Below are 18073 nucleotides of genomic sequence, written 5' to 3' on the forward strand. Positions count from 1 at the left end.
CCTCCTGGTCCACATATACGCTCTGCCAATCCCTATTACCAATGTTGGAGAGAAGTGACTGGAAGGACCTGCGTGAGTTTTGCCTGTGAACTAGCTAAATAAGCCATGTAAAACGCTCTCTTGTCTCTTTCGTGGGCCCGCCAGGCCGTGAAAGGGGCGATGTATAAAAGGCCTGTTAAACGGTGGCTGGGGAAAATTTGGCTAAGGGCCACCACTCACACGGAGTCTTGCTCTGAGGTGTAAGAAATGCCAGATTTCTGCTCCTCTGCTCTCCCTGGAAAACACAACCCAGCTGAGCTTAGAGCTTTCCAGTGCCGATTTTAAGGCCTTGCCGCATTCCTAAATTGTGAAAAGTGTCTACTTTAGCTGTCCGGTATAAGGGGAGCTCTTTGTTGTGTCCGGGGGCTATGGATTGACTTCATAAGAACATAAGAACAAGCCAGCCGGATCAGACCAGATCCCATCTAGTCCAGCTCTCTGCTACTCGCAGTGGCCCACCAGGTGCCATTGGGAGCTCACATGCAGGATGTGAAAGCAATGGCCTTCTGCGGCTGTTGCTCCCGAGCACCTGGACTGTTAAGGCATTTGCAATCTGAGATCAAGGAGGATCAAGATTGGTAGCCATAAATCGACTCTCTCCCTCCATAAAATCTGTCCCGGCCCAGCACAAAGCTATCCAGGTTAGTGGCCATCACCACCTCCTGTGGCAGCATATTCCAAACACCAATCACACGTTGCGTGAAGAAGTGTTTCCTTTTATTAGTCCTAATTCTTCCCCCCAGCATTTTCAATGTATGCCCCCTGGTTCTAGTATTCTGGCTCTGACACTATCCAAACCATATTGGAGTGGTACATAATGGGTAGGATTTGCCACCAGAGGTATATGTAGGGAAAATGTAGCCTGGTACAAAATCTGAGTGCCCCCCCCCCCAGTGCATGGGAAGTTGCCACCACCACGACCAAACAACTTTTTTTGCACCACGTCTGGGGAGGGGAAAGGAGGAGGGGTGTGGGGGCGGTCCCCCCCCCCACCTAACTAAATGGCTGCAGCCTGGGGACAGTTGACCTCATATGTCCCCCTGGGCAGTATGCCTCTGTTGTCCACTGCTCTGTTTATGATTCAGTAGCTTCATTAGGAGAATATGGGTTTCCTGGACAGTTGAAATTGTGTTTGTCACCTCTGGTTGAGCTTACAGAAGTGACACCACATCATCCAGGTCACTCTGTAAATTTCTCCAGTCTCTGTGGTCTTTACTTTATTTCTAGAGCATTGCAGATGTCACTTCCGGGTACTCAGTGAACAGTGATACCACACTGTGATTCTCCCCCTCCCCAAACTTCACTCTTTCGTAGCACTGTATATTTGTATACGCATTTTTCCAAATTATCTCCCAATCATCTAAGGTTAGAGCTTCTTTTAAATTTCTACTCCAAGTTATCATAGTTGACTTTACTAATTCTTCTTCTGTTTCCCAGTTGAGTAGTAGTTTGTAAACATTACTTATTAGTTTGTTGTTATCTTTTCCTATAATGCCCTCACCTCCCACCTCACCGCCAGCAGTGGCGTAGGAGGTTAAGAGCTCGTGTATCTAATCTGGAGGAACCGGGTTTGATTCCCAGCTCTGCCGCCTGAGCTGTGGAGGCTTATCTGGGGAATTCAGATTAGCCCAAGCTTGCTCCACACAATGCCAACTGGGTGACCTTGGGCTAGTCACAGCTTCTCGGAAGCTCTCTCAGCCCACCACCCACCTCACAGGGTGTTTGTTGTGAGGGGGGAAGGGCAAGGAGATTGTCAGCCCCTTTGAGTCTCCTGCAGGAGAGAAAGGGGGGATATAAATCCAAACTCTTCTTCTTCTTCTTCTTCTTCTTAAACTCTTCTGGTGAGTTCTGGTAACTATAACTAGAAATCAAAAACTTAAGTTACTTTGGTTTTTATTGGAAGGTAGAACTTCTTTGATTATCATAGGTCTAAAGAAAATTTGTTACTCCCACCGCTTTTTTAAAAAAGAAGAAATTTTCCACCTGTTACTCCACAGGAAAGGCCTTTGTCTTGGTTTTCTGAAAGAGTCAAATTTGTACGCTAGTTCCATCATAAATACACAGTTCCATCAAAAGTCCATAAATTGTAGCGGTTGAGTATCGATTAGAGTGCATCAGACATTTATCATTCATATTAAATGGGCTGTTACTTTTTCCAATTTCTTTTTAACCCCCGTCTGCATCCATTTGGTAGGCGGCCGACGGTACCAGCAAGCTCAGTGGCCAGGGGCGAAAGCCGAGGGGCAGTGGTCTCCCAGAAAATAAAAATTTAATCTAAAGGCCATAAACTGCTCTAAAGTCTGTTTGAGAAACTTCTATTAAATTCAGTTGAAATTGTGTGCGTGTGGGTGTGAATGAATTTAAAATGAAATAAAATGAAATGTATTTTAGAGTCACTCTTTAAGATTAACCAAGGCCTGGTTCGAAGTCAGGTCTCCTATAGCCAAGCTGCTTGCCTTCTGATGACCCTCCATAATGAGGTTATCAACATACTTTTTAAAAAAATCTCAGGATAGCAAGGCAATTGATGGCAGAAAAAAAGAGAAAACACTGGAATTGGACTTCTGGTTCTGTTGACCAAATCCAAGGTGGACTAGTTGGAATGAAATGCCAATTTCTATTTTGATTACCCTAATTTGACCCAAATGTATTCCCATTCTGCTCAGTTTATTAATGCTCACAGACCATTTGGTCATCAGCAAATAAAGAAAAAGATGCAAGATACATAATAATAAATTCAGTATTTACGTTATAGGAGGTGGTGATGGCCACCAACCTGGATAGCTTTAAAAAGGGCTTGGACAGATTTATGGAGGAGAAGTCGATCTATGGCTACCAATCTTGATCCTCCTTGATCTCAGGATTACCCAAATGCTCTTAACAGACCAGGGTGCTCAAGGGAGCAGCAGCAGCAGCAGAAGAGACCATTGCTTTCACATCCTGCATGTGAGCTCCCAAAGGCACCTGGTGGGCCACTGCGAGTAGCAGAATGCTGGACTAGATGGACTCTGGTCTGATCCAGCAGGCTAGTTCTTATGTTCTTATGATATCATTGTTAAATGCCATAAACAAAAGTTTTAGGATCCAAACGTATAAAATATGTTTAGTGCTGGGTGTGTATTTTGGTCATGCTAATCAACAGACAGGTTTATAATACGTTGTATTTTAGGATATTGTTAGAAAATCTTTTTCCTTTGCAATTTCCTATGCTGCAATTTCCTATATTGATATGCTGTCCCCTCTCTCATTCTAGGGCCCCTTCCGCACATGCCGAATAATGCACTTTCAATCCACTTTCACAGTTGTTTGCAAGTCGATTTTGTTATTCCGCACAGTAAAATCCAGCCACAAAGTGCATTGAAAGTGGATTGAAAATGCATTATTCTGCATGTGTGGAAGGCGCCTCGGTAATCTGTATAGGGTTTGGAAATTCCTTGGAGAGTTGGGGTGGAGGCTGACAAGGGTGGGGTATGGGGAGTGACTTCAGAGTATAATTCCAATTAAAACACCCCCTAAACCAGCAATTTACTTCAAGGAAACTAACATTTGTAACCTGAAGATCAGTTGTATGTTTCAGTTGTATGTTGATAGCCCTACCAAGAGTAGAAATGTTTATTTTTTTAAAAAACAAACATATTCCCAAATTTACAACTTTGTAAGTGACCTGCATTGTGATGCAAACTTTTGTGCATAGTATTGCAAACACAATCAGTAAACAAATGCAGTAAATAAAGGAAGCAAATGTTGGAATACCCAAGGACATTAGTTCATTGGAAATTCAACATTTATATTGGCCTTGGAAGACTGGGATTTGGATCCTTGCTTGCAGTCTCATGAGGCTCCTTCCGCACACGGAAAATAATGCACTTTCAATCCACTTTCACAATTGTTTGCAAGTGGATTTTGCTATTCTGCTCAGCTGCAAAGTGGATGGAAAGTGGATTGAAAGTGCATTATTCTGCATGTGGAGAAGGAGCCTCAGTTTCCCATCGCTGATGTGGAAATGCAGGCAGTGTATTCGTAGGGTCCTTTTAAGAACAAGGGTAGTGAGAGAACCTGTAAGGGAGCCAGTATGCCAATTGCACTGCAGAAGGATTTATTAATTACTTAAGTGTGCAGACGAATAAATGAAATTCCAAAGAATATAAACAGTCAATGGAGATTATATTGATGATCCCTTTTTTAAAAGAGCATGGTGTGTATGCTGGTTCTTGCATGTTCCTGAAATGAATGTAGAGATTCAAAACGGTCCTCTTTATTTCTTTCCAGTTGAAGAGGGCGAGTCATCCGATTTCACCTTGAACTGGGACTCATCTGTGACCCAATCAGGTAAATGTTTTTCAGCTTTCTTCTAGATTGCCAGAAAAGTGCTGAGTTTTATACAGAAACTGCATTTTGCGGGTGCTGCGTGCCTGTCTTGACTCCGAAACCTATCCATTGCAACACAATTTTTATATCAGTTCCATATGGCCAATAAACCCCATTACATACAGAGACTAATATACTCTTTATTCTCCCAGGAGTCATTTTTTTTTCATGTGGGCACATTGAAATGGGTAATGATTTTCTCAGGTACAGCTGCTTCAAAGTTCCCTGCGACGGGCACCGTTCTACCCTCATTCCAATTTAATTATATAAAAGCCAGTTTAATGGGAATTTCTCAGCTTCGATCTCAAAATTGTAACGTTTGTGTATTTCTCTATTTGGGGAGAAATGAAAGGGTGGAACATTGTGGCTGATGAATTGGTGATTGGTACATTGGTAAAGACCCAGGGCTTGCGTTCCTGATGATGTGAAAAGACTGAAATGAAGATAAATTATAATGGTGGTTCAGGATTCTGTTCACGTTAACGGCATTCACAATGGCTTCAGAAATGGGTGTAAAATAAAAAAAGGGTTACCAGAGAAAAGAACTTTAGCTTCTGAAGGTTATTAACATTGTGCATTTACAGGAAGGTGAACCAGATCTTGAACTTTGGCCGTTTCCGCCGCGAGACGTGAATGGCGACCTGGAAGGCGATGCGCTTCGCCGTCTCTCAGGCAGCTCGATATAGAAGCGCAACGTGCATACAAGTGGCAGCGCCGCCGCTCATACCGCTTTCTGCCTGTCAGTGGAGCCGGCAGTTTCCCAGAGCAGGCGGCTCTTTCCGAGAAGCTTGGAACGCCGCTCCAAGCCGCTGCCGAAAGTGAGCGGCAGCTGCTTCGAACGCCTCCACACCGGCACTTACACCTTGTCCCTGGACCTCCGGCGATAATGCGCCCGAGGCCTGAGACACGCTTCCGCCCTGCGCCGCTGGAGCAGGTGCGCAGGGCCAGGGCGTGTCCCAGGCCTCGGCTGACAGCGCCGGAGGCCGAGGACATGCCCAGGGAATCGGCCGGGCGCCCGGCACATTCTCTGCTGGCCGGGCTGCCCGGCTGTTTCTGGGACCGTCCGTGCGGACGGTCCCAGCATCGTCGGGTCGGCGTCGTAAACGCCGACCCGGCCGTTTCCGCCTTCGTGCGGAAACGGCCAAAGTGTTACTTGAGATCGGCTGCAGATTTTACTTTCAAATGCTAAGATGAAATTCTAATGATGTCTGTGATTCTGAGCTGTAGGAAGTTTTAAGCCCTTCTCAGATATCATGACTGAACTGATGCAGGCACAAACCTGGTTTAATATTGGGTTATTTTGCTTTTCTCTGCGATACACCTCTGAAGATGCCAGCCACAGATGCAGGCGAAACATTAGGAACAAAATCCACCAGACCACGGCCACACAGCCCGGAAAACCCACCACAACCAGTATTTTGCTTCTCTTTCTTTGTATGACATCCCAGGATTGAAGTCAGAAGTCTTTTATCTGACTCCCACATATTTTGACACCTGAATGCTAGTGCCTTAACATACTCAGGTGTATTATCGAAGACTTCCATGGCCAGAATCAACGGGCTGTTGAGGGTTTTCCAGGCTGTGTTGCTGTGGTCTGGTAGTTTTGGCTGCCAGTATTTTGCCTGCATCAGTGGCAATATGACCAAATAAACAAAAGCTGTGTCACACAGCCCAGAAAACCCGCAACAGAAAGGTGTGTCTCTCTGCCAGTTACCAAAATTCGTACCTAGGGTCAAATGCTAATTAAGAATCCCAGCTTCTGAGGAGGAAAACACACATGCACAAAGTTTAGTTTATTTGGAAGGGAACAGGAGTTTGTAAGCTGCCTTGAGTCTCCTCACAGGAAAGAAAGGTGGGGTATAAATTCAAGCCCCTCCTCTTTTTCCCCCCAACCCCCTCAGGGACTGCAGAAAAGTCACAACTGGCAACCCCACCTCCGGACTTAGCAGCAAACAATGGAACGTCCTAGAAGCCAGAAGTCAGGAGAAGCTGTTGGGAACTGACTGGATTACCTGGGCAGCAGCAGCAGGCCTCAGCTTTTCCACTGAGAAGAGTGGAGCCAGCACAGCCCTACCTATGCTACAATCAGTAGACCTCAGTATTTCCACAGAGTGAGGCAGAGGCTGGGGGCAGAGTCAGCACAGTCCCGAAGGGGCTGCAGTCAGTGAGGAGGACCTACTTCCTGATCCTTTAACTGGAGATTCCAGGAATTGAACCTGGAACTTTCTAAATGCCAAGCTGATGCTCTACCACTGAGTACTAACTTTAACCCACACAGGATACAATGCAGGAAACCCCCTGTGTGCTTCCCAGAGCTCCTTGGAACGAGGGCAAGATACACGAACCTTGTCTTTGCAGTCCATGTTTCCAAAGATGTAAAGCCACAAGGAATTGCATTCTTTGGTGCAACAGGATAATTGGAGCAGAGTATAACAATCGTGACATTCCTGCTTAGTATCTTGGTAACGGCTTGTTCCCAAAAGACCCTTCCCTAACAATGCAGAGCACGACTGTACCTCTATATATTTGTTTATTTTATTTAGACATGTATATCCTGCTTCTCCGTAGGTTTGAGGCAGCTAACAACCCATTTGGTTTAAAAAGTCACTAAAACCACAGCAGTTAAAGCACAGTTGAGTCAGCTATAACAGTTCATAGCCCAAAGATTGACTTTGGGCTCTGAATGCAAAGTCCCTTTGAAAGAGAAATGTTTTTGGCATTGCCTGCAGAAGAGTTGAAAAGAATCTGCCCACTGGGCTGTGAGGAGGGGAAGGTAAAGGAGCTTGTAAGCCACCTTAAACCTCTTTTTGAAGAAGAGGAGGAGTTTGGATTTATACCCCACCTTTTTCTCCTGTAAGGAGAGTCAAAGTAGCTTACAAGCTCCTTTCCCTTCCTCTCCCCACAACAGACACCTTGGCCCTTTCCGCACAGGCTGAATACAGCGCCCTGGGGACGGCAAAAACGCCGTCCCCAGGGAGCTGTTCGCATAGGGGTGCAGCTGCCTCGCAGTCGCGCTGCCCTCGCGCCTCCCCAGCAGCGCGAACCCGCTGTTTCCCAGTCTCGCCCCCCGAGCGAGGTTTTTGGGAAACAGTGGCTTCCAACCGCTGCCGTGCGAACAGCAGCGGCTGGAAGGCGCCATCCCTCCCCCCTGTCCCAATCGACTTACCGTCCCTGCGACTGTCCGGAGTGTCGCCGAGGCTGGGGGACACGCCCCCCCTGCCCTGCGACTCAGGAGCGGTTGCGCAGGGCAGGGGGGCGTGTCCCCTGGCCTCAGCGACGCACCAGACAGTCGCAGGGAAGGAACGTCGATCGGGTGATGGTGCAGCGTGGTGCATTTGACCCGGTAGTTTCCAGGACCGTTCGTGCGAGGTAGATGGGGCTGAGAGAGTTCCAAAGTTCTTTATTTTCCAACAGAAAGAAAATCAATTTCCTTATTCCCTCTAGGAAAGTCTTCCATGGTATTGGAATTGCTGTTAGAAAAGCCCACGAACAAGCACCTGTTGATGGTGATCTCACTGGAGTTGGGACTTCTAGAAGGCTCTGCTGTGCCAAACAGAGTTGGGTGATACTGGGGGAGCAGGTCCTTCAATTGTGCGAGCCCCAGTTCTGGAAGAGCTTTAAAGGTCTAGAAAGGCCAGCTGAGCTTGATTTTGTCAGATCTCAGAAGCCTGGCCAGCCTTGTGTAGTACTGGGATGGGAGACCACCAAGGAAGACCAGGGTTATTGTGCAAAGACAGGCAATGGCAAACCACCTCTAAATGTCTCTTGCCTTGAAAAACCTGTGGGGTCATCATACGTTGTCTGTGACTTGACAGGCATACACCCTGCCCGCGCTGAGTTATGAACTTGGAAATCCACTCTTCTTCAGAAAAAGCTGAGGATTCTGCAATCTGTGTATATCTAACATTTTGCATATTCGCGAGATTAGGAGAAGCAAACGTTTCTGTAGGCTGGGAGGCTGTGTGGTTTCCGGGCAGTATGGCCGTGTTCTAGCAGCATTTTCTCCTGACGTTTCGCCTGCTTCTGTGGCTGGCATCTTCAGAGGAGCCGCTGAAGATGCCAGCCACAGATGCAGGCAAAACGTCAGGAGAGAATGTTGCTAGAACATGGCCATGCAGCCTGGAAACCACACAGCACCCCAGTTATTCCAGCCGTGAAAGCCTTCTACTATACAGGTCATTGTTCATGGCCTTTTCTTCCTATATATGGAGTTTTAGCTGCAATCTTTCTTTAAAAAAATAAAAAAAATATTTGCACACCCAATATTATTGTATTCAGTTACACAGTACAGTACGTGTAAATCTGTATCTACATTGCAGTCGACACGCAATCTTCCACCCAGGGTGTGCAACACAAATCCAGGTTGTGACAATACTGCAACCGGGTGTAGTGTCCGGTTCCCCATGCTCAAGAAACCGTGATGGAACGGTCCCCATAAATCTGTGAACGATCCAGCCTCAGTGGCAGGAACTGTGTGTGATGTACAGCTGTGCAGCGCACATGGCACTGCGTTAATTTAAAGCATCTGGCAAAAATGATTTGGTTTGGTGGACTTTTTATGCAGGAGGGCTGATGGTGGTGGGAGAGCAATGGGGTGGGGGGTGGGGGCGAAGGAAAATTGTCGATTTGCACCAGAGCACGAAATGAAAAGTGAGGTATGGTTATTCACCCTTTATTGAAGTTCTACATCACTTTGTTGGAGCTAATGCAAACAGGAAGATCATAAAAGAACATAAATGAAAATCTTGTGTGCGGGGACCGTGGGACTGTCTTCGGTTACCAACACACCGCGCAATAGAGAGCCACTCCATATTGCTCCACTATATATTATGGCTTTTTAATGGTTTTTTTTGTCTCGTTAAAGCTTTTCCTTCTTATTCCCTTTGAAAGCCCTCACGTATTGGTTTTCGGGCCCTACTTGGTTCAGATACCGAAAAAGAGGAAAAGAAAAGAATTGTACTTAACCTGTAAAAAATTATGTTGTTAGTTCTTTAAAAAAAAGGAGGGTTTTGTCTATATTGTATCTTTTGATTTGGCTCTGTCTTCCTATCAATGGGTTTGGAGCATGTTCCGTACATGTGCGCTTGCTGCATCTGGGATGTCAAACTTGGTTCTTGTGGTTTCTTCGTGTTGTGCTTTGTTTGCATGGTTGTTACCTGTAATCTTCTCAGTATGTGTGATACTGTGTACCAGAATGGGAACGGACAGGAGGAGGGGAAAGGGAAAAGCATGTTAATGTTGCCAGAGATTTAGGACTGCTTATTCTTCCTTTCAAATCCGCTGTTCTTAGATTGAGCTCTTGAACAATAAAACTTAAATAAGGCCGATATGTGAAAACACCTCCAGAATCTGAGATAAGGAAAAAGTTATACTTCAGAATGCACAGGGACCAATAGCAGGTGGTAGCTCTGACCAGTCTTTCTTTCTTTCCACTAAAATGCATGAGGTTTGCCATTTAGATTTAAAATGTAAGAACCAGTATGGTATAGTTTAAATTTACTTCTGGTGTTTCCTGCTTGGGTTCTCACTGCACAGTTTAGTAACAGTTGTCTTAATTATGCATTCTAGTTTAAAACATTGAAACATTTTAACCCATATTTCTGTCTTGGTGAACCCTCAAAATGTGTCTTTCTTACTAAAGAGAACATCACATAGCTGCATTGAGGTTTCATGGTAAGCCTTTTCCTGTGTTGGGTATAGGGTTCCCTAGGCAAAAGTTGAAGGGTTGGGGGAGTATTGACTGATGAGGGTGACATTCAGGGAGAATGTGATTGCACTTCTTGGTGACTCAGTAGAGATTTCCCTTAATCTTTGTGATAAAGAGGCTTATCTGCTGAACCAGATATGTTCCCGCACTCCTACATTCCTACTGGGTAACCTTGGGCTAGTCACAGTTTTCCAAAGCTCTCTCAGCCCCACCTGCCTGACCAGGTGTCTGTTGTAAGAGCTTGTAAGCCACCTTGAGCCCCTTACAGGAGAGAAAGGTGGGATATAAATCCAAATCTTCTTCTTTCCCCCACCCACCCAGAGATGACTGAAAAGAGATGTTGGGTGGGAGGGATTCAGTGGTTTGATTTATCCTTGTTTAAATGGCTCTAAGAATAGTCTATCCAGTCCGGCACCTTTTCCAAAGGTCTAAGCGACTGGCAGGCGCTGAGGGGTTTGCCATTAACATTTTGCCCATTCCTCCATTAGTGTAGATTTTGTGAAAATGAGAAAAACTTTGAGAGCAGAAGAGATCTGTGGGTGGAGGGATAGCTCAGAAGAGGGGACAGTACGAAGGTCATGACCACATTAGTAATAGGACGGGATTTGTTTCATTAATGTGCATGCTTTCCGGGGCTGGGGGTTGGGTAGGAGCTAGAAAGCGTGATGCTAAAGAAATGTCATTTTCTTCAGTAAATAGCTTTAGTGGATCATTATAAAAGCCCTGATAGGCATGCACCCTTTATATATATATGTTCTGCCAGGCTTTTGGCCAGCCGGGTTGACCATCAGACCCTCATACCACCTAGGTTAGTGGTGGCGAACCTATGGCATGGGTGCCAGAGGTGGCACTCGGAGCTCTCTCTGTGGGCACACACAAACAGAGTGCCCCCACACACATCTAGGCTGGCCTGGGCATGATCCTTTACCTGGGAGTAAGCTCGGTTGCTGGCAATGGGGCTTGCTTCTGAGTAAACCCTCCTAGGATCGTGATTCACCCATTTGAAGCATTGCACGGTTGCTTCACTAAGCTTACTCCTGAGTAACGTGTGCCTTGGAGCCAAATGTTTTTTCTAAACTAAAACCTCAGTATTCAGGTTAAATTGCAGTGTTGGCACTTTGCAATAAATAAGTGGGTTTTGGGTTGCAATTTGGGCACTCAGTCTTGAAATGGTTCGCCATCACTGACCTAGGTCTCCCTTGGGCGGGAATGGGGTTGGGATGAGTCCCCATCTGTGAATTTTAAATTGTTGTTTAAATTCTGTGAATTAGAGGCTCATTCCGCACCTGCAGAATAATGCACTTTCAAACTGCTTTCAATGCTCTTTGAAGCTGTGCAGAATGGCAAAATCCACTTGCAAACAGTTGTGAAAGTGGTTTGAAAACGCATTATTTTGCGTGTGCGGAAGGGGCCTAAAATTGTTATTAGATTGTTTTACTGCTATTATTTATATTTGATATTGATGTACACTGCCCGGCGGTCTAAAAATGGAATAAATAAATAAATATGTAGAAAATTTACATGCCACCTCTCCAGACACCTGGCTAATAGCATGTACAAGGTGTACTTATGAAGGCATTCTCAGCCAGAATCAACCGACTGTTGTGGGTTTTCTGGGCTGTGGGGCCATGGTCTGGTGGTTTTTGCAAGATGAAGGAGAAACATAGTGGTATTGGGGTGCTGTGTGGTTTCCGGGCTGTATGGCCGTGTTCTAGCAGCATTCTCTCCTGACGTTTCGCCTGCATCTGTGGCTGGCATCTTCAGAGGATCTGATGTTGGGAAAGCAAGTGGAGTATATATACCTGTTGGAGTGTCCAGGGTGGGTGAAGAAACATTGTCTGTGAGTACCGTATGGTTCCGTTATGTGGATGACACATTCACCATTTGGAGCCACGGAGAAGAAGAACTAAACAAGTTCCTGGAACATATCAACAAGATCCACCCAAACATCCAATTTACTATGGAAACAAAGGCCAGGATACTTCTATTCAGATGCTCCCACCAGTGACCTTGTTATCTCCATTGTTACTCCCATGCTATTGACTTCATTGTTATTCATACTTCTATTCAGATGCCCTCAACTATTGACCTGGTTGCCTTCTTTGTTACTCACAGACAATGTTTCTTCACCCACCCTGGACACTCCAACAGGTATATATACTCCACTTGCTTTCCCAACTTCAGATCCTCTGAAGATGCCAGCCACAGATGCAGGCGAAACGTCAGGAGAGAACGCTGCTAGAACACGGCCATACAGCCCGGAAACCACCCAGCACCCAAGTGATTCCGGCCGTGAAAGCCTTCGACAATACGTTGAACATCGTGGTATGTTCAGAGCTTTTTAAAAAAATTGATGCAGCGAACTATACAGAGGGATAGGATCCATTTGGATGGAACAAGGAGAGAACCTGTATGTTGTAAAAACTCCATTTCAAACTTGGCTTCTGCAGTGTACTTTGGCCTCGTCATAGTGTTCAGTGCAGCCCAAGAGTCAGGAATGTAACCTCCATCTAATGGAAACCCCGTCAGGCCGGTGTTTTTCAGCCTGTCTCCTTGGAGTCTGTTTTTCTCCACGTTGGACACAACGCGCCGCAGCAGTCCTGATCTTCAGCTCAGAGGGAGAGTTTATACAATGTGGCCTTCTAGGGTTTACAGTCTCAGCAGGACTGGAAAGGCAGGCTCTGGTCGCTTGCTTGCCGCTATTAGCGTGACTTTTGGAAAGATAGCCACACCGATAAAGGTCTGTTGGGTCCAGTCTCTTTTTCCTTGTACATACGTCTGTAGTGTGATTACACAGTATTGACTCTTGGAGACAAACCAACGTGTTACATCATTCAAAAGAAAAAACTCCAGGGGACCATTTAATGGTGGGAGGTCCACATCTGATAGCCTATGTTTCTGCATAGTAGTAGTAATAGAAGAAGAGGAGGAGGAGGAAGAGGAGGATTTGGGGCTTACAAAGGGGCTTACAAGCAACTTTCCCTTCCCCCCTCACAACAAACACCCTGTGAGGTGGGTGGGACTTGAGAGAGCTCTGAAGAACTGTGACTAGCCCAAAGTCACTCAGCTGGCATGTGTTGCAATGCACAAGCTAATCTAGTTCACCAGATAAGCCTCCACAGCTCAAGTGGCAGAGTGGGGAATCAAACCCAGTTCTCCAGATTAGAGTGCATCTGCTCTTAACCACTATACCATGCTGGTTCTTAAATGCTGGGATGGGGCAGACCTCAGGGCCAGCGTCCGCATACTCTGAGGTGGAGCACATGCCAGGATGGCTATTGCTTTTGAAGGTTAAGGATTGTTAAAATAAGATCCAGTTGAGAAAAGTGAGACTTTTAAAAATCAATAACGATGATAAAGATTCAATTTTGTTTAATGTTTAATGACTAAGTGCTGAAAGCTTAGGGTTTAAGGGTTAATATTCAGTGCAGAGGAGACAGAAAGTCTATAAATTACGTACTTTATAACTAGGTCAGTTTTTGTTTTGTATGTTCTGCATTTTGAATTGAAAGTACAAATAAAAATAGTTGCTACCGGTACAAATTAGGGGGGCAATGTTTCAGTGTTTTGGTGAACCCCCTGTTTTTAAGTCAAAGACGTTTCCTTTTCTTTTAGTAATCATGACATGATTTTAGTTCGAAAGAACCAAATATTATTTTTGTTTGTGTGCGCGTTTGCGGACTTCTAGATACTTGATTTCTTGTTTATTAGCTCAGGAACTCTTTTTTCACTGTTGCTTAAATACAGCACCGTGTATCCGCTTGTCCCAGAGGGCAAGCGCAACAGAGCATGTCTTCACCTAGACTTTCCTCTGTTAACAGGGGCTGTACGCGTGCCGGTTTGTAATGATTTCTGCCCACATTTGATGTGCGTCTCCAACAAACCAGGGAACGAATGGCACAGAGACGCTCCTAGAGGGAAGCATTGTGGGTCAGGGTTTGTAAAAAGGTTATTCCCCTCCCCCACTGCTTCTAAATTAAGAAGAAAATAAGATTTAATAGTTGTCTGGCCAGCCTATTGCTTTGCAGTGCTATATGGCGGTTGCAATACATCACTGGTGCATTATCTTGAGAGGCAGCAAGGGACATCTTAAAGAAGCAAGAAGTCTTACTAAATGTATAGAGAATTTAAGGCATTTTTAAAGACTTTTGGGAAGTTTTATTTATATGTATGAAGTATGGTTTGTTGGGAGGGGATTTCTCATTAGCCACACTAGGCATTCTTGGAAAAGTTCAGAGTAACTATTGAGGCTTCTTAATATTTATAATTAATGAACATTAGGGTGCTTTTTGTTTGGCATGCGCAAAACTACAATATCACCGACTCTTTTAGAGAAAAATGGAGGGTTGCCAACTCCTGCTCGGGCAATTCCTGGAGATGTTTGGGCAATTATTTACTCCATTGGTAATCCAACTCTCTCCTCAGCGGGGGCTTCCATCACTCTCCTCTCCACTTTTCCTCCATTTTATCCTCACAACAGCCCTGTGAGGTCATTAGATTGAGAGAGTGTGACTTCCGGCCTCTAGTCTAGTTTGCCCCTGAGTAGTTGTCTCAGTGTCATTGTCCAAGCTGGTATCCTTCTTTTAAAATATTTTGTGTGTGTAGGCCTTTGTCTGGAATTGCAGTTCGATTTGTTCTTGTTTCTGTTCTTGGTTTCCTATTTTGCTTCTCTGTTTTGCCATTCATTAAACCCGGCTTAGTTTCCACCCTCTTGTTAATTATCCAGCTAATGAATCCACAAAATGTGACGCAGTGTTTTAATGCTCAGATGAGAGGATTTTTTTCCCCTCTCTGTTAAAAAGATGGAAGAAGATACTCCCAATTCAATATTAGACACTTATAATCTTCCACCAGGTTTGTGACCGTGCTCCTTGGAGTCCTAGCCAGTTGAAGAGATTTTTAATAACAGGAAAAGATGACTTTACTAATAATGCAAGGTCTCAAAGATGCAGCAAAGCCTACATCTGGAGAAGGAATGAATTGTTTGGTCGGCTCCATTGCAGCTGGATTTCTCAATGGGGTCAGTGCTATCAGTCACAGACCAGGAAAGGGATTTGGGCATCTTAGTTGATAGTTCCATGGGAATGTCAACTCAATGCATGGCAGCTGTGAAAAAGGCAAACTCTATGCTGGGGATCATTAGGAAAGGAGTTGATAATAAAACTGCAAGGATTGTCATGCCCTTATTTAAAGCAGTGGTGCAACCGCACTTGGAGTACTGTGTTCAGTTCTGGTCGCCACATCTCAAAAAGGATATCGAAGAGATAGAAAATGCAAGAGAGAAGGGAAGAATGTAGGATGATTGAAGGATTGGAGCACCTTCCTTATGAGGAGAGGCTGCAGCGTTTGGGACTCTTTAGTTTGGAGAGAGAGGAGACGCCTGAGTGGGGATATGATTGAAGTCTATAAAATTATGCATGGGGTAGAAATGTCGATGAGAGAAATGCTTCTCTTTTCACAATACCAGGAACCAGGGGCATCCATTGAAAATGCTGGGGAAGAATAGGACTAATAAAAGGAAACACTTCTTCACGCAACGTGTGATTGGTGTTTGGAATATGCTGCCACAGGAGGTGGTGATGGCCACTAACCTGGATAGCTTTAAAAAGGGCTTGGACAGATTTATGGAGGAGAAGTCAATCTATGGCTACCAATCTTGATCCTCTTTGATCTCAGATTGCAAATGCCTTAGCAGACTAAGTGCTCAGGAGCAGCAGCAGCAGCAGAAGGCCATTGCTTTCACATCCTGCATGTGAGCTTCCAAAGGCACCTGGTGGGCCACTGCGAGTAGCAGAATGCTGGACTAGATGGACTCTGGTCTGATCCAGCAGGCTAGTTCTTATGTTCTTATGTTCTTATGTTCTAATGAATAGGGAAGGTTATGCAAATCTCTGATTAACGGAACTTGCAAAACTTGATGTAAGGAAACCTGATGCCCATATCGATTTTGAGATGGGTTTTGCTTGAACAGATGTTGCCACCTGAAGCTCTGGTACTCACCTGATGTTCTATATGAAAAAAACCTGCTCTGTTCTCCTTTGAACTGTAAAATGAACTTCATAAGCCACCAGAAAGTAGAACCAACAAGTTCGATTCAAAGATACTCTTTTCGCTTGTGGAAAGAATCCTCCCACTCACAGCAGAAGCCCTTCTGGTTCTGGTGGGTTTTCTGGGCTGTGTGGCCGTGGTCTGGTGTGGATCTTGTTCCTAACGTTTCTATGCGGCCGTGGTTTGGATCTTGTTCCTAACGTTTTGCCTGCATCTGTGGCCGGCATCTTCAGAGGTGTATCACAGAGGGAAGTCTGCTACACACTGTGAAGTTTGACAATCAGTGAAGCAAGCCTTTATTGGCATAGACAACAGTACAACAGTAATAGAAAACAGATTAAAAAGCATATACAATACGGGTTGAAGGAAATCTACTGGCGTTTAGTAATTTCCAGGAGAAAGTCTGCCACTATCATACAGAGAGAAGGATCAGGGTTGTCCAACAAGTAGTGTAATCTAATTAAATCGGGGAGATGGGGTAAATGTAAAGGAGTAAGATACACATACTTGGATCTGATTTCCTTGAATCTGAGACAGTGTAGTAATTGGTGGGCGCTACACACTGTGTAGGAACAAGATCCACCAGACCTCGGCCACACAGCCCGGAAAATCCACCAGAACCAGTTGAATCCGGCCGTGAAAGCCTTCGACAATACAAAGAAGCCCTTCTGTTCATCAGAATACTCTGAAAAAGGATATCTTTTAAAATCCAATTCCCCTCACACAGATGAAGCTGGTTTATACTGAATCAGCGACTGGTCCATCAAGTTCAGTGTTGTCTACGGAGACTGGCAGCGACTCTCCCAAGATCCCAAGCAGAGGTCAGGGTCTTATTAACCTATGGCTGGGCCCCTAGGCTTTCAGACGTTTGGGAAGCAGAGCTTCTGCTTATGCCGCCATTTACACTTCCAGTATTCACCCGAACACCGATACCCAGTTGAAATGAAGTCTGCCGGCCTCTTTTCGCACAGTGCAGTGGTTCTTCCTTTTCTTTTCACGTTTGAAACCCTGACTTGTGCTTGTCCGTGTTGGCTGCCAGTTGTTCTTTTTAAGAATTTATAAATAGTAACTGTTTTGGCTGGTCCCAATGGCTCGTGGGAACGTTTGAGCGCGCGCGTTCATAGTCATGGCTAGACTGTATTGCTCATGGAGGTGTAACGAGGTGGTATGATGTCACAACCCTGACGCTAGCACGCTATTGGCTCACTGACTTCCCCTCTCCGTTGACTCAAAACAAACCTTGTCTGACTACATTGTGCCTTGCAACTTCATAGTTTTTTTTTACGTATTGACCTCTTGTTCAGAATGCGGCTGTACAAAAAGGAATGGTAGAGATTCTACAACATTCCACAGGTAAGTGGAGAAGTTTGCAACAATAAACAGGACCTCTAGGCTTCAGCCTGATTAGCCGTATAGATAATACAGCCTTGGCAGAGATTTTTTGCATCATCTACTACCTGGCCCTTTTAACTGGAGAGGACGGGGATTGAAGAAGAAGAAGAAGAAGAAGAAGAAGAAGAAGAAGAAGAAGAAGAAGAAGAAGAAGAAGAAGAAGAAGAAGAAGAAGAAGAAGAAGAGGAAGAGGAAGAAGAAGAGGAAGAAGAAGAGGAAGAACAAGAAGAGGAGGAGGAGGAGGAGGAGTTTGGATTTATATCCCCCCTTTCTCTCCTGTAGGAGACTCAAAGGGGCTTACAATCTCCTTGCCCTTCCCCCTCACAACAAACACCCTGTGAGGTGGGTGGGGCTGAGAGAGCTCCGAGAAGCTGTGACTAGCCCAAGGTCACCCAGCTGGCGTGTGTGGGAGTGCACAGGCTAATCTGAATTCCCCAGATAAGCCTCCACAGCTCAAGTGGCAGAGCTGGGAATCAAACCAGGTTCCTCCAGATCAGAGTGCACCTGCTCTTAGCCACT

The 18073-nt window shown here is 45.2% G+C and overlaps 1 protein-coding gene across 2 annotated transcripts in view; it reads left to right on the forward strand.

Annotated features, from left to right (window-relative positions):
- ZNF423 (zinc finger protein 423) overlaps window positions 1-18073 on the forward strand; it is a 329729-nt gene that overhangs the window by 61604 nt on the left and 250052 nt on the right. For both annotated transcript variants that reach the window (XM_048515303.1, XM_048515304.1), the window contains exon 2: window positions 4309-4368. In XM_048515303.1, coding sequence (XP_048371260.1) covers window positions 4309-4368 — 60 coding nt within the window. The remainder of the gene's footprint in view (window positions 1-4308; window positions 4369-18073) is intronic.

Source organism: Sphaerodactylus townsendi, linkage group LG14 (assembly GCF_021028975.2).
Source record: "Sphaerodactylus townsendi isolate TG3544 linkage group LG14, MPM_Stown_v2.3, whole genome shotgun sequence".
Classification (NCBI taxonomy): Eukaryota; Metazoa; Chordata; class Lepidosauria; order Squamata; family Sphaerodactylidae; genus Sphaerodactylus; species Sphaerodactylus townsendi.